The 26061-nt window shown below is 40.1% G+C and overlaps 1 protein-coding gene across 1 annotated transcript in view; it reads left to right on the top strand.

Annotated features, from left to right (window-relative positions):
- The first annotated feature begins 562 nt into the window (after positions 1-562).
- COL28A1 (collagen type XXVIII alpha 1 chain) overlaps positions 563-26061 on the top strand; it is a 99529-nt gene continuing 74030 nt past the window's right edge. Inside the window, exons 1-10 of the mRNA XM_073646119.1 lie at positions 563-707; positions 2318-2886; positions 5901-5921; positions 12825-12884; positions 15437-15490; positions 19054-19098; positions 19835-19861; positions 20282-20326; positions 20609-20653; positions 21772-21825. Of these exons, the coding sequence (XP_073502220.1) occupies positions 563-707; positions 2318-2886; positions 5901-5921; positions 12825-12884; positions 15437-15490; positions 19054-19098; positions 19835-19861; positions 20282-20326; positions 20609-20653; positions 21772-21825 (1065 nt within the window). The remainder of the gene's footprint in view (positions 708-2317; positions 2887-5900; positions 5922-12824; positions 12885-15436; positions 15491-19053; positions 19099-19834; positions 19862-20281; positions 20327-20608; positions 20654-21771; positions 21826-26061) is intronic.

The raw sequence follows: 26061 nt of genomic DNA, 5'->3' as shown, positions 1-26061 counted from the left end.
ATCTATGGATACACTTCATCCATATTACTCTCTGCATATGAAGTACCTGAGCTCTGAATTCAGAAATCAAACTACAACAAATACTGTGCAAAATGTATTATTGATCTCACTCCAACATGCAATAGTATTAACTGATATAAGTGATTACAATATGTATACTTACAAATGATACGTGTAAAACCGAACTTTATAACAGTGTATGCATTTTGCACCAGAAAAGTGTCAGACCATTTGAAATGCACCAGCGCCACCTAATAGCTGAAATGCATAGAAGCGCACACCTGGTCAATAGAATTTATTTTTCTTCTAGCCATGTTATGCCATTAAAGGAAGCCACACAAATAGATGCTACATCATTATTTCGAAATGAAGCTAATTTTTTTTAAAAAACATTTGCGTAATGAGATACTAAAACTACACAAACAATGAAAACGTTTAATTCCCTGTCTAATTAACAAAAATAATTTTAGTATTTTCAAAAATTATTTTTCTAGAAGTTTTTCGATTCTTTATAGATTCTTCTTGAATTAATTAATCAATCATTTTTCTTCTTAGAACAATCATGTTTCCTCAAGTTTGGTGGTTCTTGTTCTTATTACATACGTCTATGGCCCAGAATTATTTTGAAGAGAGGAGACTTGGAAGATTTAAGCCTAAAGCATTAATATCCGGCCCCGTGGATAAGGTGCCCAACCTCAGTGAACAAGGTAAAAATTATGGCGGTAAACTAAGAAATAAACAACTGTAAAAGTAACTTTAGCATGAACTTTAAACATCTGTTTCTAAAAACTAAATTTTCAGTAAAACATTATTAAACTGAGTTGAAACTGCTGCTTTGTATAGAAGACTCTTGAACAACTCTTATATATTTGCTCATTATATTCTCCCCCAGCTTTCCCCTATAATTGAGAGTCCTCATAATTTCTCATACATCTAACCTGTGGTGAAACCTAAAGGCTTTGCCCATCTTCACAGCTTTTGTTAATAATTATCAATGTCTTATAAGTACAGAGATCCTGTCATTATAGTTTACATTAAAGGGTGATTGCCATCTTTAGAATTTATCATCTATCCATAGGATAGGTGATAATTTGTATATCGGTAGGTGTCGGACTACTGGGGTTCCCCAAAGCCCTGTGTTAATGAAACGGTGGCCGGCATGCATACCACCTTTCCATTTATTCAATATGGGACTGCTGGAAAAAGTGTGTACTTGGATAAGTCCAAGAAAGATTGGAAGGGCTAGTGGTTTGCATGTGCAGTCACTTCTCTATTCAGAAGGGGCAATATAAGAGACTCATTCTCAGGATCGGTGGGAATTCCAGCCCAGCGATCAGCAAGTTATTACCCATCCTATAACATCTAAAGATTGGATTAACATTAACCCTTTAAACGAATCCACAGGAAACGTAATTGTTATGAAATCACCTGGTGAGGTGGATCCTCTAAGCCATAGGTCAAGGTGAGCAGCACGGTCAGAGGCATTGGTGCAGCAGAGCGGTCTTGCCGGATGACACATGGATCAAAAAGAACAAGGACAGTAGGTAGACAGACAAGCAGAGCAGAAAGCACCAGATGAAGTAGAGCCAGTTGTGAGGATATAAATTGAAACAGAATATGCATAAGTAATCTGGTAACTTGCTTGCAGAGATACAGTTGCACACTGGAGTAATTGATGTATAGGTGATCTGGTAACTTGCTTACAGAGATGCAGTTAGGTACTTTACTTGCATAGACCAAGATATGAACATCACTAGTATTAGCAGATACGAGTTCATTATCTGAAAACTTATAGCAGCAGTTGAGAATGCAACAGCACCAGGATTCACTGGACTGAGGTATAAAGTATTTGAAGATTGCTGTCATTTGCTGGAGAAATGAGTAGACACCTGACCGGTGCTGCGAGAAGTGGATGATGAAGTAAACTTGTGTAATAAATGTGGTTGCTAAAGGCAATGTTTCCTAAACAAAGGCACACATGGGTGCCTGAACTGGTCTTTAAAGGCCCTGTGTGATGATCTTAGAGATGCTTGCAGAGTTACCCGAGAAACCCAACATAGACTAGTACAGAAGGAGTTGGCCAAAGGAGAAGAGTGCAATGCTTGGCTCTCCATCTGGCACAGGTGAATAAAAGTTATAAATGTTGATAGATGCACAATCACCTCTGGGAACTTTAAACTATCTTGAGAACAGATCATTCCGCAAGGAACTCATCTCATTCTCCATTCACTTCCAATGAAATTCTGAGAATTGCAGAGTAAGTATTCTGTAACCACCCTATTAGCACCTCAGTACATGCCCTGTGATTTCATTTCAGATGAAGACTGCCTTCTGGAAATGGCTTTCCTTCTGGACAGTTCAGAAAGCGCCAAGGAGTATAACCACAACCAGGAGAAACGATTTGTTTTACAAATGGTGGACAAGCTAAAGGGCATTCAGCTGGAGTCCAAGAGGCCCTTCAGCTGGAGGATGGCGTTACTACAGTACAGCAGCACAGTACTCATAGAGCAAACATTCAGAGACTGGAAAGGACCTGACAATTTTAAAGCTTCCATCTCACCCATTGCATATATCGGCCATGGTACATTCACCTCCTACGCCATCACAAACTTAACCCAGTTGTACATGAATGAAGGCACACACAAGAGTCAGAAGGTGGCCATACTTCTCACTGATGGGGTAGACCATCCCAGAAATCCTGATATATTTGCTGCTACTGCTAATGCCAAAAACCATGATATTAAGCTTTTCACTGTTGGAATGACATCCGTAGCCAAAGAGGCCGCAAATGCTGCAAAACTACGTCTCCTGGCTAGTGTGCCTGCCACCAGATTCGTCTTCCATTTGCAAGAAACTGAAATGGTGGATAAAATCCTCAAGGAAGTGGTAAGTAACAACCTCACTGTCATCTATTGATATAAACCTAAAATTACCCAAAAATGCAATTCATACTTGTATCTAGTGGAAGCACCCACCACACACAAGTCTGTAACTTATTGAATATTACATTAGTATATTGCTCCATTGCACAAACTCTAATCAGAGATTGATCAGAGTGTCAGCATAGTGCAATCCGATTGTCTCAGATGAGGAGAAGATGGAGAAAAAAAATTACCCCACCTTCTTCATTCTATGAGTCCGAGGAAATTGGACTGCACTCAGATGTCATCAGAGTGCAGTCCAATAGTTTCCACGCACTCATTGACTTGCATGGCCAAGTTAATTTTTTTTCCGGACACCATAATGTGGTTGTCCACTACTGAGATATTAATGTCCTTTCCTTAGGATAGGTCACATTATCAGATCAGTGGGAATCCAACACCAGGGACCCGCCACTTATTAGCTGTTTAGAGCCCAGGCAGAGGCCGGATAAAGGCTGTATACACAGCCAGAATACTACAGATCCATGCACTTCGATAGGAACTGAGCTTCAGCACCGAGAACGATTACTACATGGTGAATGGAGCTGTGCTGTTCTGGCTCTGGCTGAGAACAGCTGATCAGGGGGTGTGCCGGATGTCGGACCCATTCCTAATGATATTGATGATGTATCCTAAAGCAGAGATAGTGTTAACTGATTCACAGAAACTGGTCTAACGGCCACATCAGTAATCCGTGGTGACCGGAAGGCAGCCCTCTAAGCCACCTCCAACCTGCCAAGATCCGCGGCTCATCTATTGATTAGCCGGCCTACTGTGAAGTCACATGTGCGTCATGCCGCTACAATGACATTGTACCAGGCCGGCTAATGGAAAGAAGAGCCAGGGATGCGGTCAGGTAAGAGGTTGGTTACAGGGTTGCCGTTCAGCGGCCACAGATTATCAACGTGCCTCTTGGATCGGGTCCTGAAATTCGTTTTGCACCATTTCTAATTCTAAGGATAGATCATAAGCATCTAAGTAGTGGACAAACCCTTTAAGATTCATATACAAACACTTATATACTGAACAAGCTCAGCACTCCGCTAATTGGGGAAGCAGTGTACACATATTACAAAATACATTCCCTCCAATTTATTAACTGGAATAATTGCACACATGACCCCCAATAAGTCATTGATACAAATAAAAAGATTATGTGTGATCTTCAACCACTACCAGAATGGGAGTATTAAACCATTTTATCACTGCTCAAAGATTTTGTGACTGCTACGCTTTAAGAAAATGTCCCTTTAATTCAATTAACATTAGAAATATAAGCGAGGGTGGCACCCAGACTTCACCACTGTGATTGGATTTTATTCTTTCTTTGTATGCATCACTCTGATTCAATGGGGCAGATTTTATGTAAGTTATAGGGACTCTCAGCTTTTCAGAATCCATTTTTGTTAGAAGAGTGCCTGGAAAATAAGGAAAATAAGCTGATTACTGACTACTCCACAGCTAGGACCCTCATTGACCATCTGTAGTGTGCAGAGTAGGAGGATGCAAGTGTTCCATCTCCCTACAGCTCCTCCGCAGGGTAAATGAGGTATTACATTGTGCCCATCAAATTAATGGGCTGTCAATGTAATGCATGGGCAGGCCGTGTGTGCTAAAGAAAGAGGAGCTTTTTGTAGCCTGTTCTTGTAATGTTGGTCCTGTAGGAGGGAGTCTTGTCTAGTCACTATCTAGCAATAGCATATTTGCAGAAAACCCTTATAAAAGCAAGTATAAACCATAACCTATGATCTGGCAAATTACTGAGGCTGTATTCACAATGTGTCTAGTTTTAGAGCTGCAATCTAACAGAAATCCTTAGTAATTTTTTATATTGTTGGTATCCTCCACCTCAATTTAAAGGAGTTGCCCACCTTTGGAGACATTTTTTTTCCTAAATGCATGTATTTGGGGTTAAAAATAATTGTTGCAATTGGAGGTCATAAAAAAGTTAGCTTCAGTTGTTTCCTAACGCCTCTGTGTTGCACTGCCTTTTGCTGGCTGAAGAGAGTCAACTGAGAATCCATCAGTGAGCTCTTTCAGATTGAATGATGGGAGATAATGTAACTCTTATCTTTTTTTAACTCCTTCAGCTGATTTATGACCAAAAAACACATCAAACTTGAATGTGCAGTTAAACAAACATCTGCAAAAGCCAAACGGTGCACAACTTATAATGAATCCCAACTGCAAAAATGAGTTTTAGCCCCAAATACATGTATTTAAATAAAAAAAAATCCCCATAGGCAGGCAGTCAACATTTTTAATTAAATATTTTTAATATCAGAGGCTCAGAGCTTCATATAGTAGTTACATGAAAAAAATTGGCTGACTGTGGCCAACGCTAAGGAGAACTAATAAATTAATTAATAAATGTAATTAATATATTAATACAGCTACTATTGAACTCATTGAGTCCTGAATGAATCTGTATGCAGTGAGCTCCCCCTAGTGGTGGAAGCTATGTATATACTGTATGAAAGAAAGCAGTGGAAGTATTTCAATGCTGGCACTTCTCTTGGGGTCTACTTCCACCATTGCATCATAGAAGCTCTACTAAGTTGACAGAGATGTGTCCGTTGACAGGCTTGTTGACTGTTTCCACAGAACCAAAGGGTGTAACAAAGTTATTTATTAAGTAGATTATATCCATTAGTATATAATATAAAAAAAAGTCTTAAAAGGTAAAAACTGAGAACATGCATTTAGGATTAAAGCAATTACAGGAGCAAAAATAACACCAGCCATGGTCCACCACATCACCTACATGGAGTGTAACTGAGGGTGGATGGTGCCCGCAGACTAGAGGATGGCTCAGACCTTACCATATAGTGATCATTATATTTCTATTGTTTTTATTTGTAGAATTTTATTTCTACGTTTTCTGTAAAAACATATCTCAAATGCACAGTATATGGGTAGTAAAAAGTTTGTACTTTCCAAAAGTTTTCTTCTCCCCTGATATTTTTTTTTCTTTTACAGAAAGAACTGGCAGAGGAAGGGGTAAGTTTTCCAGCTGTTTACTCAATAATTTGCACCATTTTATTAAAAAAAAATGAATATTATTGGAGTCCGGTATAAAAACTTCTAAACATACAATAAAATTAGAAAAGTCCAGATGGATAATCTAGAGATGACAGCATGACAGATAGCTAGACAATCAGACCGACTGACCGATTGATTGATAGTCAGACAGACAGAATTCCTGCAACCTGCTCAAGAAAGTGATTAAAGTATTTTACTCACTTATATAGCACCATTAATTTCTACAGCGATTTACAGACATCATCATCTCTGTCCCCATTGGGGCTCACAATATTTATATAGTTCAAGCTACAGGAGATGCCACCTTAGCCATTTTTTTTTACCCATCTGCATATACTGTAGTTTCTCCCAGTCCTTGCTTCTGTAGCTTCAGTAAAAGGCTGTTATGTGGTACAGTATAACAAAGTCCAGATAAATCACATCAGCCACAATACCAACATCCAGATTTGCATTTACCTCCTCATAGAACCCCAAAATGTTGGTTAGACACAACCTATTTTTCATGAATCCGTGCTGATTATCATTTATTATATTATTCTCTACAACATAACTCTGCAGGTCATCTCTTATGATGCCCTCAAAAAGTTTAAGAAGATGAGATACAGCGGTCTGTCGATTACTGAGCTCAACTCCCTTAATATCCGTGGGTGAATGACATCCTGCCAGGGGGTTTGTCAATATTTCTGTGTTAAGTTACCAGAAAAAAGAAAAAGGGAAAGGGTGCATGTGTACACACACAGGGCTGTTTGTATAAATTAAAAGTGCCAGTGCACTCACCTATAATGGTTGTGTACGTCTACACAACCAAGATTAAGCATGTAGTTAAAAGGGCTCCGGGTCGCCTCTCACTGTTTGTAATGCCGTCCTGTCGGTGTTTGTATCGCAACTCCGTGCTACTCGGATGGTCACACGATCCTGCCGGATCAGATACCATGTCACTGCAGGTCCTCAGTCGTTTTTCCCGGTGGCTGGGTAACCGCAGGTCTTCAAACCTCCAAATATGCCAGGCTGCTCCTGCCGCTTAGGCTCCGTGTGGAGATGTTTCACATGTAAACAATGGTACAGCGGTCTCAGAGAATGCCAAAGGAATACTGGACAAATAAATGGATAATAACCCACCTTTATTTTTCCTCCAATACCACTGCCACGCTCCCTGAGACCGCTGTACCATTGTTTACAAGTTACCAGAAAAGTCAGCCAAGTTCTCTTCCTTCCTGCACCAATTTCTGCACCACTTATTTATCTCTCTAATCTCCCGCTGTCTTTCTAGTAGTGACGCTAGTAGCATCGGCAGTATTTCTGAAAACACCACCTTGGAGGTACTGGACTTCAACTTCTCGCCTAGCTCATTGTTATCAATTTTAAGGACCTTTCATATTCCTGTGACTTTGCCATTGGTACCGATGTGTGACATGCAGAAGTAGTGCTTTACAGCCTGTGCCGTATTTGTACGCAACAGGCTGTAACCCCCGGTTCAGTGAGGGCTTCGGCGGTGAGCCCGCACTGAACCGGGCACATGTCAGCTGATTCTTAAAGCTGACATGTGCCCGCAACAGCCGCGGGTGGAATCGCGATCCACCCGCGGCTGTTAACATGTTAAATGCCGCTGTCAATCTCTGACAGCGGCATTTAACATCGCCGCTCCGGAAGCGCGTCACTTACCCCGCCCATCGGTGACCCCGTCACGTGATCGTGGGTCACCAATGCATGGGCATGACAACCCTGGGTCTGCAGCAGGCTCCAGTGGTTGTCATGAGCTGATCGCTATGAGCGCCACCTAGTGGTCAGCGCTCATAGCACAGGATGATTTCTGCTACATAGAGGTGATCTGCTGATCACCTCTATATAGCAGAGGCGATCAGACGAGTGCTGCTTCTAGTCTCCTATGGAGACTATAGAAGCAAGCAAAAAGTGAAAAAAAATGTTTTTAAAAATACTAAAAAATTTAAAAAATATAAAAGTTTAAATCATCCCCCTTTCGCCCCATTCAAAATAAAAAAAATAAAAAAAATCCACATACACATATTTGGTATCACCGCATTCATAATCACCAGATCTATCAATATAAATAAAGAATTAATCCGATCGGTAAACGGCGTAACGAGAAAAAAATTCTAAACACCAGAATTACATTTTTTGGTTGCCGCAACATTGCAATAAAATGCAATAACGGGTGATCAAAACATCGGATCTACCCCAAAATGATATCAATAAAAACTTCAGCTCGGCGCACAAAAAATAAGCCCTCACCCAGCCCCAGATCCCGAAAAATGTAGACGCTACGGGTCTTGGAAAATGGCGCCATTTTTTTTTTTTTTAGCAAACTTTGGAATTTTTTTTCACCACTTAAATAAAAAAGAACCTATACATGTTTGGTGTCTACGAACTCATAATGACCTGGAGAATAATAATGGCAGATCAGTTTTGGCATTCAGTGAACGTGGTAAAAAAAAAAAAAAACATCTGTGGTATTGCACTTTTTTTGCAATTTCACCGCACTTGGAATTTTTTTCCCATTTTCCCATACACGATAAGGCAAAACTAGTAATGGCGTTGAAAAGTACAACTTGTCCCGCAAAAAATAAGCCCTCACACGGCCATATTGACCAAAAAATAAAAACGCTATGGCTCTGGGAACAAGGGGAGCAAAAAACGAAAATGCAAAAAGGGAAAATCCCAGGGTTGCGAAAGGGGTTAAAAGCATTCAGCAACGATTAGAAGTAACACAAGCACAGGAGACAGGAAGTGTTGTGCTCCTGAAGCATCCAGAAACTAGAGGGGTTAACACAGTCACAGGAGAAGGGGAGTGTTTTTGCAGAGCCCCAGGGGGATTATGGGGAAGTTGTTTGCTGCCTGGCCAGAGTCAAAGAGAAAGGTGGTTTATGATCTGTATCTCAAGGCAAGGGAACAGAATTCAGGTCAGCAGGGAAGCTAAACAACAGTCAGTTAGACTCCCTGAGCTAACAGTGTGGAGCATTATCGGCCAGGAAGATAAGGACTGGAAGGAAGCCTGTCATAGAGATCATCTCCCTCATCACACCCTTCCCCCCCTACATCTCCATGCATGATAAAGAATGCTGTGTACTATTGAGTCCTTGTGAAGGAAAACGCTGTGGTTGTGTATGCAATAAAACTGTGCTGTACTGTGCTACCGCGTAATAGACTGTGTACTGCTGTGCTGCAAAGGAGACTGTACTGTTATTACTGGAGCCTGTTGCTCAAAGAGACATTTGCATTGCACTGGCCATGCCTCATTAAATGTTACTGTTCTATCGTTTATGAAGACTCTTGTCAGATGTGCCTGGTCAGCAACTGAATCTATCATGCGCCTGAGAGAAGCTGCAGCCTATGGTCACCCTGAGTAACGGTTCCCCCAGGATTCCAACGAATTCATGTAACTGGTCTCGCCCCTATCTGAAATTAGGTGGCGTGTGTGTAACAGATGTGTACCATGACCGCTGGGTTTTCCCAACCTCCACCCATCAAGAGGTCTATCGGATCCACAATATGCTGAACATGATCAAAAGCCCCTACCCTTTTTTCTAACTGTTACCTAACTACCGACCTCTGTATCTTTCTCACTTCCACTTACCTCTATAATACTGATTCCAGCCAGAGACACTCAGTGAACTCTAAACTCTTCTCCAGGATTGCAGTGAAACTGAATGTAGCAAGCTGCATATTTAGATCCATTACCTGGGCTTCCAAATATACAACACACTAACATCCAGCGCGCTTATATTCACCCTCAAACGCCTGTTCTATGCATGCATACATTGCACAGTATACACGCTTGGTAGCATTGCCCAGTGAGCACATCTATAAAAGGTTGTCTCTTTTCAGAAAAGTTTTTCTTCTAAGATCGGTTAATAGAAAAAAAAAATCAATCTGTGCTTTCTTCACCCTTCCCTGGTCTAGTGCTGAGTCTCCAAGCAGCTCCCAGTGTTTGTTATCATCACATCAGCCCTTGAGCCAATCAGTTAGCTGAGCGAGTCTGAGTGGCTTGTGCCGTCAAGTCGGGCAGAACCGCTGGGTTCACCGATTAATTGAGGCTCTATCGACATGACATCAGTTCTGCAGACAATAACAGACAAACGGAGCGAAGACTCAGTGCTGGACCAGGGGAGGAGAAGCAAAGAACAGTTTGTTTTTTTTACTACTAATGAAGCTTAAAAGAAAATCTTTTCTGCTCTAATGCTACAGGAGTGCTGCAGACCATTGTGACGCGCCCCCTGGGCCTGTGCTGTGCAGGGGATACCCGGAGCCGGGCCTTCTGTAAGATGCTGGGGGTTGTAGTCTCCGTGTGGCGGCGACCCGGTCCGTGCCCAGGGTTGTCAAACCAGTGGCAGTCTATTTGTATTGTAATTGTCCGACTACGCCACCCATGGATTGCGGTCAGTGGGGGACCGCCGCTGCGCTGCAGACCGCTGAGGCTGATGTTATATACGCAGCCAAGAATGGAATGACTCCCCACGGGAGAAGTATTGCCTCAGGGCAGCTAGAGTGAATGATGGTAGTGATGGTGTGAGCGTCCCAGTCCTAATGGTGCTGGTGCGGCGATGAAACACAGAGACTTGTAATTGCAGTTTCCAATGCTTTACTCACAGTTGTTATTCTGGTCACTTGTGCACATGAGGGACCGCCGGAGCCGTGCTGCGTTCACCAGGCAAGGGACTCGACCAACTCCCAGGCAATTCCATAGCGTGGCACAGGGCTCCCTTCTCTACCTTTCTCTGGCCGTCCCCACCAGTGACCCACCTTTGTCCAGCTCCCTCGGGCCTTCTCTTGGCGGAACCTATCTCCTGTTTCCCTGACCCTATGCGGTATGCTTTCCTGGTGGATGTAGTGAGGGGTCGCACCAAGATGTGGTATCAACCTCCGGTCTTTGGCTGAGGAATCTGTTGCCTCCACCAATTTGGGTTCCGGTACCCTGTTCTGCCAACCCTTCACCCTGTATCTCCTGGGCATATGGAGTTCCTTCTGTCCTCGTGTCTCTGGGCCTTTCTCTGTGTTCCTTGCTTCCTTTCTCCTCTGTTCCAGTTCCTTTCTTACTTTCCTTTCCGTTCCTTCTCCTCTCTCTTTCTGCTGTTTCTGGCCTCCACTCCAGGCCTGTCTCTGGAGCTGGGCCCAGACTGAGCCACAGCTCCCTGTCAGCCCTCTCTGGCTGAACTCCTGACTGAACTGGACTGGACTGAACCCTGTTCTAAGATGGTGCCCACCTTATATACCTCCCTCTAGGTGTGAGCCCAGGTGACTAGCAACCAATGGGCTCCTACCTATGCCCAGAAACCCACCCCTATCTGCTCCTACACCACTGGGTATTCCACCCCCCGCCCCACTCCAGCCAGGGACAGATGCTGTCGTGCCTGCACTTCTGTCTAGTGGGAGCACTGTTGAGCTGTCCCTCGGAAATGGGGTGTGTGTGGTGCATGTAGCCTACCGAGTCCTGGTCCACACTCCATCCTTACCCGGGAGTGGAATATCACACCTCTGGTTTGGGGTGCAATACCCCTGTAGCAGCCGAGCCCTCGGGGTGCTACAATTGCATAGAGAGATAGATAGATAGATAGATAGATAGATATGGGATAGATAGATAGATAGATATGGGATAGATAGATAGATAGATAGATAGATAGATGATATAGAAATACATTTTGTTTCAAAGATGATGACTCACAAAGACAACTCTTTTCTTCAAACAAGTCAATTAATTCTCAAATGAGATAATTGAAACTGTTTTTTTTCTAAGCTATTTTCCCTCTTTATGACTTCTAACAACATGCTCAAGAAAATAATGTTTATATTCTGTATTCATATAGCACCAATATATACCACAGAGCTGTACACTCAGCTACAAGGGCTAAATTCCATGTGTAAATTTATATTTAGTTTGCAGGTTGAATATTGTGGCGCTTTATATGACGCTTCCTTGTCGCACTACATGTACCATTTTAAAGGGGTCATTAGGATAGGTATCAATATCAGATTGGTGGGCTCTGACACCTGGCACTACCACCGATCAGCTGTTCTCAGCTCCAGTGGCAGCTGGATATAAAGAGTGAAAGGAACCGGACAGTTCAGCTCTGTTCACTGGCGCTTCCTGGGTGCTGCAGCTCAGCTCTCTTCACTGTGCACTGGCGCTTCCTGGGTGCTGCAGCTCAGCTCTGTTCACTGTGCACTGGCGCTTCCTGGATGCTGCAGGTCAGCTCTGTTCACTGTGTACTGGTGCTTCCTGTGTGCTGCAGCTCAGCTCTGTTCACTGTGCACTGGCGCATCCTGGGTGCTGCAGCTCAGATATGTTCACTGTGTACTGGGGCTTCCTGGGTGCTGCAGCTCAGCTTTGTTCACTGTGCACTGGCGCTTCCTGGGTGCTGCCGCTCAGCTCTGTTCACTGTGCACTGGCGCTTCCTGGGTGCTGCAGCTCAGCTCTGTTCACTGTGCACTGGCGCTTCCTGGGTGCTGCAGCTCAGCTCTGTTCACTGTGCACTGACGTTTCCTGGGTGCTGCAGCTCAGCTCTGTTCACTGTGTATTGGCGCTTCCTGGGTGCTGCAGCTCAGCTCTGTTCACTGTGTATTGGCGCTTCCTGGGTGCTGCCGCTCCTATTCCCTTCAGTAGAAGATGTGCCACAGTAGCTGAGATGTTCAGCCACATTCATGGTTTTACATTCGGCCACCGCTTGAACTGAGAACAGCTGATTGGTGATGCTGCCCCATTTCGGCCCCCCACCGATCTAGTATTTATGACTTATCCTATGAATCAGTCATCAATATACTAAGAATATGAAAATAGTTTTAAATTCAATGATCCATTTGCCTTTGTATCTACCAAGTGACATCTTACTGACTTCTCTTTGTTAACAGTGTCGGCAATCACCTGTTTGTACCTGTGAAAAAGGAGAAAAGGGAATTCCAGGAGCTGCCGTAAGTACTACCTGCAACCAACAGTACCGGATATATGAAAGTTATCATGTACCATGTTATCTGCTGCAGATGGTTTGTGAATCATTAAAAGTTGTGTCTCCATTTTTGCCCATCATTATATTAGAGACCACCATTTTTGACAGTCCATTGTCTGTAAACAGAATAAAGGCTGTAAAAGAATCCAGTGTTCTGAGGAGCAGCCAGGAAACCGATAAGGAACAATTTCTAACAACTATTTATGCAAGTCATTGTGTTAGGGTGCAAAGACTTTTCTCATATCGTTCTTTATGCTAAAGTTTGCTATGCTTTCATGCAAACATAAAACCTGCAAAAGTAGTTTCACTGTGATCCATCAACTGGCATGTGTCAAGTATCATAATAGTTAAAGAGCTTCTCTTATGAAGCCAATTGTTCTCCATGTTCTTTATTAAAAGTAGCCTGTCATTAGATTTATACTGCTCGAACCATGGACAACATGAATCAGACATTGGCTGCTCGATTGCAGCAGTGTATGTTTTACGCTGAAACATTGTGGCATATCAGATAAAATATACTTTGAAAGTTTGGCAAAGAACTATGCATCTCAGATGACTAGTGAGAAGCAGGTCCGCAGCTACTTTTTCCATGCCGCTACCGTAGGCTGACAGATTCCTCCCCATATGGGATCATAGAGAGAGACCTATCAGTCTAGGGGAGCAAAGACAAGCCGCAGAGAACGTGCCTCGGACTATTCATCTGAGAGGCAAGTTCCTCGGGCGGCATGAATCTGCCGGCGGCAGGCAGACTCTGATTCATGCCACCCATGGTCCAGGTCATATGACTGCCTGGATCCCTTGAACATATGGACATCATAAGTGGTAAATGTATTTTTTTTTTCGTACTGTCTATCAGCTGTTGTTGATGGGGGTTTCTGAAGCAACCTTTAGAAGGGGATTGTGGTGACATAACCCCTTCCTCTTGTCCTCACTGTTTGTTAGGTCTAATTCAGACATCAGTTTTTTTGACGTGCGAGAAAAATAGACCGCGTTTCATCAGTGATTTTCATCAGAGTTGGGTTAGAGTTTCATCATTTTTTTTCACTGATGAGAAAAAAAACGTTTCTCCGCCTTCTCCTATGTATCGGACAGTGAAACATGGACAGCACACGAATGGCATCCTAGTGCTTTACAATTTTTTCATGGGCCCACGGACATGAATTGCCAGTTTTGATCCAACAATATCTCCATGAGTTTGCACGGACAACTCAGTCCGAGGAATAAATTGGACATGTGAACAGCCCCATAGACTATCATAGGCACAAGTGCTATCTGTGAAAAAAAAAACAGATCGCATTGGTACATGAAAAACGGACATGTGAATGAGTCCATATTCTGCAGATTTTCCTGCCTGATCCTGAAACAGTCTTTTAGAAATCCTGCAGAAAGCAAAGAGGTAAATTTATCATGAGGGCAATTTTTTAAGTCTACTTGTGACAGTTTTTATTTGTGCCAAATTTAGCAACGCTTTTCAAGATGTTTCAGAATTTTGTCACATCTTTAGATGTAACATTTTCGTGCCGAGCTAATTTTCCACTTTTTCCACCACCCTCCTACTGAAGTATTGCATTATATACTACAAACAAGACTAAAAAAAATGTAAAAATAGTTTTAAAACAGTTTAAATTTTTTTTATAAAATTACAAAAATAAATATAACAGCATAAGAAATGAAATAACCCCCTTTTTCCCAATCTAAAAATAAAGAAATGGAAAAAAAATGTTAAAAAAGCACATTTAGTATTTCCGTATACATACAAGTTTGATCTCTAAAAATAGAAAATAAATTAACCTGTATGGCAAATACTGCAAAGAAAAAAGAAATAAAACCACCAAAATTTATATTTTTCTGTCATTTCACAACCTCCCAAAAAAAGGAACAAAAAGATCAAAACTTAATTTGTACCCAAATAAATGTATCAATAAAAACTTAAATTTTCCATGCAAATAAAACAAGCCCTCTTGTAAGCCATTAACAAGAATAACATTAAAAATAATTATGGATCTCAAAAAATGTTTTTTTTTTTTTTTTTTTTACAAAGTTCAGAATTTTTTTAAAGCCACTGCAAACTGTATAACGTTAGTATTGTCTATCGGTGTAATCGTACAGACCTGGAGAATTTTTGCCAGGTCATTTTTGCTGCACATTTAAAACTGGAAAAAGGGAATCCAAAAAAATAATAGTGGAATTGCAGGGGTTTTTTTTTGTTTTTTTTTGATAATTTGAACCCATCTTTCACTGGAAGCACAAAAAACATCATATGATTATGTTGATGCAAAATAAAAAAAAAAAGTTATGGTTCTTAGAAAAGAAAATAATTAAAACATAAAAATTCAAATTTGCCCAGTCTTTAAGGGTTTATACCCTCTTGTCTATCTGAGACAGATATTAGGCGAGTCTTATCAAAATTTACACTTATCTCACAGAAAACAAAAAAAGTTTCTCCAAAAACTGTTTTGGTGAGAATAGAAGTGTTCCTTCTTATTGTAACATAATGCAGATCTTTATATTTTATAGGGTAAGAAAGGCCGGCCTGGTGATGATGGTATTCCTGGACAGAAAGGCAGTAAGGTGCGTAATTCCTTCAGATTCGAGATCACATAAACCCCATCTAAAATATTAGGAAATAAGAATTTAATCACATGTAACAAATTGATTTCTGAAATCCTCTGTACAACACACTGGGCTACCAGGGAAGATACGACTTGATGGAAATGTTCATTGTAATCGGTGTATTTGATTTGGAGGCAATGTGCAATAATTTGTATCAAATTTATCAAAATGGCACAGGAAAGGGGGGGTCATATATATTGATGTATATTTAGTTTTGTTTTTTTTATGCCAACACCAATTAGAATGAGATTGCACAATAAGTTTGCAACATTTTCATAAAAAAAGGTGCTAAAGGCTCTGGTATTTTTTGTGAGTCTCCCCTTCATTTGAACCTACAACCTTCAACATTACAGGCAGGAGCTAAAGCTATTGAGCTCCATATCTTTAGTTCCTGCCTATAATGTTGAGGGTTGTGGGTTCAAATGAAGGGGAGACTCACAAAAAAATGTAATAAATAAGTTGCAATTTCAAAAACTCAACTCTGCTACACCTGTATTCAGATTTCCAGCAAGAGAAATCATGATCATAGTTGCAAAATTGATGGTGATCTTAAAGCCCCATGTCCAACCCCCTTATGTGAACGGCCCATATCTTCCAGTAACACCCCCTTGTATGCCCTGAAATAAATAATCATGTCATTTTCCATTCTAAAATTCTGTGCAAATTATTTCTTTGCAGGAGATCTGTGTTTTTCTGATTCAAATTTACTTAGTCATGGGCTTAAAAAATAGCATGCTGGATACCTACAGCCACCACTAGAGGGAGCTTAGGAGCTTACTGTATTACATAACCCTATGCAGAAAGTTTCTAAGCACCCTCTAGTGGCCACTACTGGAAGCAAGATTATTTTATTTAATCTATTAAATTTAAATTTAATTCAAATTAATTATTATTTTTAATTGATGATTTTTTTTTTCATCAATTTGAAAAATAATGATGTTCATCTTAATCCAATGAAGTCATGAAAACACTATAAATTAAATAAAGTGATTTTCATTATAATAGCTATCAATCTTTGTTCTTTTCATAGTTTGATGATAAATTAGAGGACAGTCTTATTTTGCCCTTCCTGACTGAGCAGACAGTGCTCACTCTAGGTATGCCAGCATTGTCAATCACTAGTGAGGGAGGCGGGGGCATGCAAAGTCAGCGGCAGGAAGTGGTAATGCTATGGGGCATCGGTCACTGTAATTAGCCTGCTTTATTAAAGTTCAGTTTCCGCAGAATGGTGGCACTGATTGGAAGGTGTGATTTTTTTTTTTTTTTAGGGACTATTTCCTCTGCAAGGCAATGTGCTTAATTTATGCTGTCATATTGGGTTAACAGATTCCCTTTAAAAATGACATTACTTAATGCAAATTTTTAAGTTAATTTTTTTAATTAATTTTTCCATATCACCATATATATACTGTAACTTAAAAATGAAAAAAAAACAAAAACTGAAATTTTGCAATTTTCACTCTGACCACTAGGCTCAATGCTAGACTTAAACTTCCTGTTCCATACAGAAGACATTTCAGCATCTCATTAATCAATACAGGCAAGATAACAATGATAAATAACAGATCTATACATTAGATATCACAGAATCCATCATTCACAGTAGGCGACACAGCACACCTCTTCCCCCTCTGTTCATGGTCACATTTTCCCAGATCAGAGCATGCTCTGTTTAGTAAGTCAGAAGGATTTTATATAAATGATCTATGTCTATTTTGAAGAACAGAAAGTAGGAATCTCAAATTAAACTTATTAGCCAGTGTAAGTTTTTTTCATTAATAGTAAAAAAAACAAAAAAAAATTATTATCATTTTAAAGATACATTCAACATAAAAACCTGATTCACACGTTGCTTGTTTTTTTATGCAAATTAAAAGCTGCTTTTTACAGCACCAGCAAAAGCTACAAGATTTCAGAAATCTCATGCACATGTGACACCCTCGGGGTCTGGTTGCCACAGTGATAGAGATATTACGTCTGAGAGCAGGTGGGAGGTCTCTTGGTCAGGGATCCTATGCATGCCACACCTCCTGCCCAGTCCTGGGAGGGGAAGAACTTCCCCTATATAAACCTAGGGCTGAGGCAGGGTTAGTGAGTAGAGAAGAAGTAGAGAAGAGAAGCAGCATAGGAAGAAACAACAGGAGCTCTGTGGGAGCAGTGCTACAAGGAGTCAGGGGCTGGCAGCTGCAGAGCTCGCCCTGACTGAGAAGTTATCACCGGACCCGGAGTCCGAGGCTGTGGGGATTAACTCCTATCCAGCAGCAGAAACCGACCGGCAGGGGATTGCAGGTCCTCTGGCCCAGAAACCCGAAGGCACGGTCACACGCGTGGGACCAGCACCGCCGTCGTGGAGCGAAAGCTACTAGAAGGCCCCGAGTCACCGGCCATACGGGTGAGCACCACACGGTACACTCAGGGACGTGGGCTACTTATACCCGCCTCTAGCAAGGTAGCCAGAAGAGTATCGTTAGTTTGGGAGGCCTACAACTCCGCCTGGCCAGGGGAGATCCCATCTGCTCAAGGACTGACCAGGCCCCAATCGCTAGCCAGTACTCCGGGAGGGTCTATCTTTGTCACCCTGAACTACACCGTACTGTCTCCGAGTGGTTCCTGCTACCCCCATCATCCACGTCGGCTGCCCTGAGGCCATACCCCTCCCGTTGGGGGTTATACTATCACGCTGCACAATCCTACCACCGGCCTCAGCGGTCTGCCCTGCAGCAGCAGCTCCTTAGCTGTACTCAACGGGTGGCGTAGTCGTCCAACATCTACCGCTGATACAGCGCCACTTAGTCTGACTCCCTGGGCACGGACCGGATCACCGCCACGAGACTACAACCCTCAACAGATCCGGTTCCGGGTAAGCTCCCGCGTGCGCAACGCTGCGCGACACAGGCCCAGGGGCGCGTCACACACACTTGCGGAATGTTCATTCTTTCATTCTCGGGGAATAAAACTAACTTTATTAAACATGTACTGTAGACAAATGACACATTTAATCTAGAAAAAAAAAATCACAGCAAAACCTGCTTTTTGTAAGCTACTTCTTTATTGCCAACAGAGAAGGTTTTGCCTTCAGAAAAAAAAAACAGGAAAAAAGCAACATGTGAACATAGACTAAAGCAATGAGTCATTTTCAGATGACACATTCCTTTTAATAGAAGACTAGTTGTACCTTTAAAGCCACAGAATTGGTGGTAAATGTATGATCACTAGGGGTTCCACTGCTGGGAATCCCACCCATCATGTGTGCTGTGTTTGCAACATCTGAAAGGAGTGATGAGCTTTCATGTGCGCTACCGCCTCATTCAGTGTCTATGGGACTGAAGTCCCCATTGGTGAAAATGTACAAAATAGTTATAATATGATTGATTTGTTTTTCAGGGGTGTAAGCGATTAGTTCTTCCTTACATTGAGTTTTCACATTTTGTTGTTCCATTCCTCCAGGGTAACAGTTATATTAATTGCCTAAAAAAAAATATTCAACAGGGTGTAAATAACGTGTCTGTTCTTCTTTGCAGGGGGAATCCGGCCTTAATGGTATTCCTGGACGAGACGGTTTAGAGGTAAAATTGTAAAATCACTCAAAAAGAAATTAGCATTTGGTGCGCTCTGAGATTTGACTTTGGGTTAGGAAAGCTGTACTTCTGATATCTACTGCTAGGTATAGTAAATCGTAGATATCTAAGGATAACGTTTCTCTTTAACGAGATCATCTACAAAGCATAGGGAGATTTACAGGGGTTGTCCACCTTTGGATAATTTTTTTTACCTAAATGCATGTATTTGGGGTTAAAAATAATTTTTTAATTGGGTATCATTAAAAATTTTGCAACATTTGCCTTTTATAGCATCTGGGTTGCACTCTGTGGCTGGCTGCAGAATGAGCTAACTGAGAATCTGTCAGTGAGTTCGGTCCAACCGATAGAAGAGTTTATAACTCTTCTATCTATCTTGTTCTGAGCTCCGCTAAGCTGATTTAGGACCAAAGACCACATCAAAGTTCAATTATCAGCCCATAAAAGCCAAAAAGGTAGAATATTTTTAATGAAACCCAATTGCAAAAAATTATTTTTAGCCCCAAATACCTGCACTTAAGTAAAAAAAAATGTAGATAACCCCTTTAAGGCCACACAATGCTCCCTGGGAAATAAAATATGCAAACAGCCTCTTCACTAAGAAAGAGAACTGGGTCTCCGGTGTCACCTATATATGCAAAATATATGATGTTATTCCTGAATTAATTAATTGCAATTATTTGCTTTTCTTCATTATAATTCTGGTGATTTTTTTTTTATATAGGGAAAACCTGGATATAAAGGAGAGCAGGTAATGTTTATGGTTTATTATTAATTTTACATATATGAAGATACATGTAACATTAGTATAGTATAGATCTTTATACATTGTCCTTCTGATTTATTGTTTTACATCATCAATAGGAATGGCAAAAAAATGACTGCAATAAATTACATTTTCTGTAAATTGCTTGAATGGAGCTGAGCTGCAATACCAAGACCAGCCTGTTGACCAGGGTGGCATTATCTCAGAAAATATGATCGCGACCGCCGGTCCTTGGCTGAGGATTAGTCGCCTCCACCAAAACTTATCAAACTGAACAGTTTTGGGTTTCTTTCTGGTGCTTTCTACCCTTTTTTATTTTATTACACCTTCCTGTCAAAACTCCAATAAAAAAAAAAAGAAAATAGTTCCTGATCCTGACTAAAAAAAAAATGTTTTTCATTTTAGGGAGAAAGAGGAGAATGTGGTATTCCTGGTGTCAAGGGAGATCGGGTATGTACATACAATACTATTTCTTAAGAGACAGTAGTATTTTAGCATAGCATTTTTTTTTACTAAGTCCAGGTTCAGACATGGCAAATTTACAGTACAATGCTTGTGAATAGGCTTTTATATATAACTTGCGTTCACTCGCAACAGATTATTTTGCTGAAAATTTGCTGGAAATGTTCAAAAACTGCTAATAGTTCTATCAACAAATCCACAAATTTTCATGGCGAACTTTACCCTTTGCAATCCATGTAGATTCACTCAATTCTTCTCTTGATTATTTAGGGTCCTGAAGGTCCAACTGGTCCAAGAGGACTGAGAGGAGTGCAGGTAAGGAAACAAAGACTTGGAATCTAAAGTCTGCACATTTGAAGCAGTAATATAACAATAAAGTACACACAACCAGGACAGATTATTTTCTAGTAGTGAACATTGAGGTCGAGATTTATCATTGTCTTAGCTCCTATTTTTTGTCTAGTTTTGTGTGTGTTTTGCTCTTATTTTTTGTTTGCAGTCAAACAGAAAGAAACAAACAGCTGACTCCGATGCATGGATTTTTATGGCAATGAGTCAAGCAGGAAAAAATGTGCAAAAAATCCAGCAAGGGGTCCTTAAAATCCAGCTTTTATTATCAATCCATTAAAATCCAAGAATTAGAAATCGCAGACGCGTTTTTGACACAAGCTATGTCTGAAACGTGTCTGCGATTTCTAATTCTTGGATTTTAAAGGATTGACAATAAAAGCTGGATACTAAGGATGTCAGAAACCCATCTGCGACTTCTAACTCTTGGATTTTAATGGATTGACAATAAAAGCTGGATTTAAAGGAACCCTTGCTGGATTTTTTGCACATTTATTCCTAATTTTTGTTTGCACCAATGCCATTATTATATTTGCGCCTTTTTTATAGTCTATTTTATATGTGTTTGCCTGTTTTTGTTTTTATTTATTTATTTTTTTCTATTTTCTGCTTTGTGGGCCGAGTTTAGTGATTCCAGATATTCCACCTGACTCATCAATTGCAGCTTTTTAAAAAGTTGCAAAATTTTGGGCAACTCCGCTCCAGTTCCCTTTCTGATGTATTTTTCAGGACGCTAGTATTTTGACCCAACTTTTACAGCATTTCACAAAATGTACAACCTTTTGAGCTAAAAAGTCACAGAGTTCAAGAAAAAACGAAGCCATTTTGAGAAATTTGGATAAATCATTAAAACGTCTACTAATACCACAAGACAAAATAGGAAAGTGACTTAAAGATTAATGCAAATGATGATTTGGGGCCTGTATGTTCCTTTTGAATGACTGCAAACAGATTATCAAGACCACAAGAAATCAAGTCAGAATGTTAAAACTTGTCTTTTTATTAAATATATATACAATAACTCTTGGATACAGTAACATGATGTGATTTATCCTGTAGCAAATAAGCTTTACTATTTTATGTAGGGCACTCAAGGACCTCCAGGAGATCAAGGACCTGAGGGATTTCAAGGAACAAAGGTACGTAAAAAAAAAAGTTTAAAAAAATTTAAACCAGACACATATTGTACATGTTATTAGTGTTGATAAAAATAGTATAAAAGGTAACAATGCAATGTTTGAATACCATATACTGTATACAGAATACAATGGATCTGTGATGCTTTGGTGGTAAACATTACAATATGGAGTAGGTACATAGGAGTGGAATTGTTGCTGAAAATTTCTGTTTCAAGTACTGTAGAGGAATCCACAGTTGGAAAGTTGCAACAAATAGTGCAGAATTTGATGCATAGTGGGTGGCAAATTCTCTGATGTAAATAGGGCAGAATAAATGAAAAAACACTACACTCCCCAACCCCACTTATGCTAGCCTGTTCCTCACTGGTGTCTGTACTATGCGACCACCCGTGTGTCATCTAATGTAACCTCTGCAACCTGTGATTTGCTGCAGCAGTCTCATCCGGCGAGACATCATCATAGGAGGTCAGTTTATATACAGTTGAAACCAGAAGTTTACATACACTATATAAAAAGACACATATGCATGTTTTTCTCAATATCTGACATGAAATTCAGAATAAACCTTTCCTGTTTTAGGTCCATTAGGATTACCATAATTTTTAATATTTGCCAAATGCCAGAATAATGAGAGAGAGAGAGAATGTTTTAAGGCATTTTTATCACTTACTACAAAGTCAAAAGTTTACGTACATTTCATTAGTATTTGGTACCATTGCCGTTAAACTGAATGACTTGGGTCACACGTTTGGGATATCCTTCCACAAGCTTCTCACAATAGTTGGTCGGAATTTGGGCCCATTCCTCCTGACAAAACTGGTGTAACTGATCCAGGTTTGCAGGTTGCTTTGCTCACACCTGCCTTTTCAGCTTTGCCCATAAATTTTCAATAGGGTTGAGATCAGGGCTTTGTGACGGCCACTCCAAAACATTGACTTTTATCTTAAGCCACTTTGTTACCATTTTGGCAGTATGCTTCGGGTCATTGTCCATTTTGAAGACCCATTTCCACCCAAGCTTTAACTTCCTGGCTGATGTCTTGAGATGTTGCTTCAGTATTGCCACATAATCTTCTTTTCTCATGATGCCATCTATTTTGTGACATGCACCAGTCCCTCCTGCAGCAAAACAACCCCACAACATAATGCTGCCACCCCTGTGTTTCATATGTTTCACAGTTGGGATGGTGTTCTTAGGCTTCCAAGTTTCTCCCTTTTTCCTCCAAACGTAACGATGGTCATTATGCCCAAAAAGTTCAATTTTAGTTTCATCAGACCACAGAACATGTCTCCAAAAATGAAGGTCTTTGTTCCTGAGTGCATTTGCAAACATTAATCTGGCTTTTTTATGTTTCTTTTGGAGTAATGGCTTCTTCCTGGCAGAGTGGCCTTTCAGCCCATGTTGATACAGTACTCGTTTCACTGTGGTTATTGACACAATCTTACCAGCTTCCGCCATCATCTTCACAAGGTCTTTTGCTTTTGTCCTTTGGTTGATATGCACATGTCGGACCAAAGCACGTTCATCTCTGGGATACAGAACCCATCTCCTTCCTGAGTGGTATGATGGCTGGACATTCCCATCTTGTTTGTACTTGCGTATAATTGTTTGTACAGATGAACGAGGCACCTTCAGGTATCTTGAAATTGTACCCAAGGATGAGCCAAACTTGTGCAAGTCCACAATTCTTCTCCTGATATCTTGAATGATTTCTTTAGACTTTCCCATGATGCTACACAAAGAAGCAGTGTGTTTCAGGTGTGCATTAATATACATCCACAGGTGTGTCTCTAATTAACTCAGATGTTGCCAAAAACCCTTCAGAAGCTCCCAAACACATGACATTATCATATGGACAGTCCAGAATTGTTTAAAGGCATAGTGATCTTAGTGTATGTAAACTTTTGACTTTGCAGTAAGTAATAAAAATGCCTTAAAATATTCTCTACTCTCTCATTATTCTGGCATTTGGCAAATATTAAAAATGATGGTAATCCTAATTGACCAAAAATGGGAAAGATTTATTCTGATTTCATGTCAGATATTGAGAAAAATGTGCATATGTGTCTTTTTATATAGTGTATGTAAACTTCTGGTTTCAACTGTAGATACTGGTCGGGGACCAGGGAAGGGTTAGGGTGAGTTTTTTTATTTTTTTTATTTGGACTTTTCAAACAGGGATTTTTTTCCTCAATAGTTGCCAATTTTGCGGGAATCCATTCACAATCTGCAGTGAAATCTGATACATATCCAGAGCTAGTTGAGGATTTTGACTTCCTCATTGAAATCCACATTAAGGCTATGTTCACAAGTTGTGTTTTTGCTGCAGTTTTTTTTTTGCTGATGTTGTTTATGGAAATTTATGCAAATTAAAAGTTGCGTTTTACAGTAACAGCAAAAACTATGAGATTTCAGACATTGTTCTTTTTCCTGACTGAATTGGAAAACTTTGGCGTTTTTGAAAACTGCTGCATATCACGTCTTTCAGCATTTTTTCACCATTTTTGCAACGTTTCTTCACCCATAGAAAGCAATGAATAACTGCAAAAGCTCAGCAAAAGCGTAGCAAAAACGCAGGTATCAGGTTTCGCAGTTTTTTTTGTGAAAAAAAACATGTACAGCAGTATGTGAAACCCATTTGTTTTTGTGATTTTCCCAAGTTTAAACCAAAATGTCTTGGTCTCCTCACATGAGCATGGCAGTTAGGATTAGTAGAGTTTAATTAAATTAGTAATGTGTAAACATTGGCTGACCAAGGTGTGAAATTGAACAATACCTTATCAACTCAAGGGCTGACCAAAGTGTAAAAGTAAACAGTGTCCTACAAACTCAATGCTCTGCCAATGTCTTAGGTAAATTATTCCCAACCAATTCACCTCCCCCCGTTATATTTGTAATTGTTTATTTTTTCATGAACTCAAATGAACTTTTTTGTTCAGAATAGTCGCTATTTTTTCAGACATAAAAATATTTTTCCACTAAATAATTTGACCAAATTTACCGTGTACATGCTTCTGTGGTGCAAGCAAAGCTGAACTTTGTGATTCTCAAAAAGGCACCAAAACCTGCTTTTTGTAAGCAGCTTCTTTACTGCCAAGAGAGCAGGTTTTGCCAGCAATAAAAAATGCAGCAAAAACACAACATGTGAACATAGCTTAAATCTGCAACATAAACTAACATGCTCAGGATTTAATAACCCTATGTCAGGTTCTGTGCAAATTTTTTGGGGTAGTGTATGGATGAGATTTCTAAAAATTTCGACCACTTTTTTTCTTCTGTAACACTCTGTATAATTTCAACCAGTAAATCTGGATGTAGAATCCCCTTTGTATACGCTCCATGTGAACATAGCCTTATCCAGTAGTTACTTTACTTCCGGTTTCATAATATAGTTTCATTGAATGAAACGCTCCAGGAGTAATCTGCTATCGAAATCAAATTCCCTGCAGTCTAAGAACAAATTATAGTCTAAATCTGTCACATAAAGAAAACAACCACAGGGATCCATTTAAGCCATGCTAACACTTAATTTTCTAGCTGAGAAATTACCATTAAAAAAATAATAGTAGGCTACAAATCCTACAACACTTTACTTCTTTTCTTTTTTTTTTTAAATCAAATGGTTTTTATTGATTTTTATAAAGATTTACACAAAGGAAAAAATTAAAAAAATAGGGAAAAAACAACCACCAGACAAACATTGGAGAAACACAGTTCTCCACCCCTCAACCTTCAGAGGCATTAAACAGGAGTTATTTATACATCTTGGCTCTGCAAAACCAGCATAATTAGATGAACAAATATTTGAACATAGTAACAATAGTCAATCCAATTACATATAACTTGTGGAAGTACTAATAACATTTTAATTAATTTTCAAAGAAGTTTAATTTGAGGCATGATATAAACGTAACTCAAAGCAAGCCAAGGTGAAATCTCCTCAGTTCCCTAGATGTCGGACCAGAGTCATCAATCCATAGACCTCATATCTTGTCAAATTTAGAGATAGCATCTCTTTTTAGGTATTTGCCTTTTTCCAAATTTACTAGCCAGTTAACTTTATCAATAAATTCTGATATCATAGGCTCCTGATCTGCTATCCATTTTTGGGCTTTAATACCTTACTTCAATTTCTATAAAAACACTATGTAATTCAGTAACAAATCACCATTGGGGTGTTATAGAAAACATCATAGAAAAAAAGTGAAAAATAATGTCTGTATATTGGCTTTCAGG

This window comes from Phyllobates terribilis, unplaced genomic scaffold (assembly GCF_046119375.1).
Source record: "Phyllobates terribilis strain yellow unplaced genomic scaffold, ASM4611937v1 Scaffold_9__5_contigs__length_417890890, whole genome shotgun sequence".
NCBI classification, from domain to species: domain Eukaryota; kingdom Metazoa; phylum Chordata; class Amphibia; order Anura; family Dendrobatidae; genus Phyllobates; species Phyllobates terribilis.
This window is presented reverse-complemented; position numbering and strand designations above follow the sequence as displayed.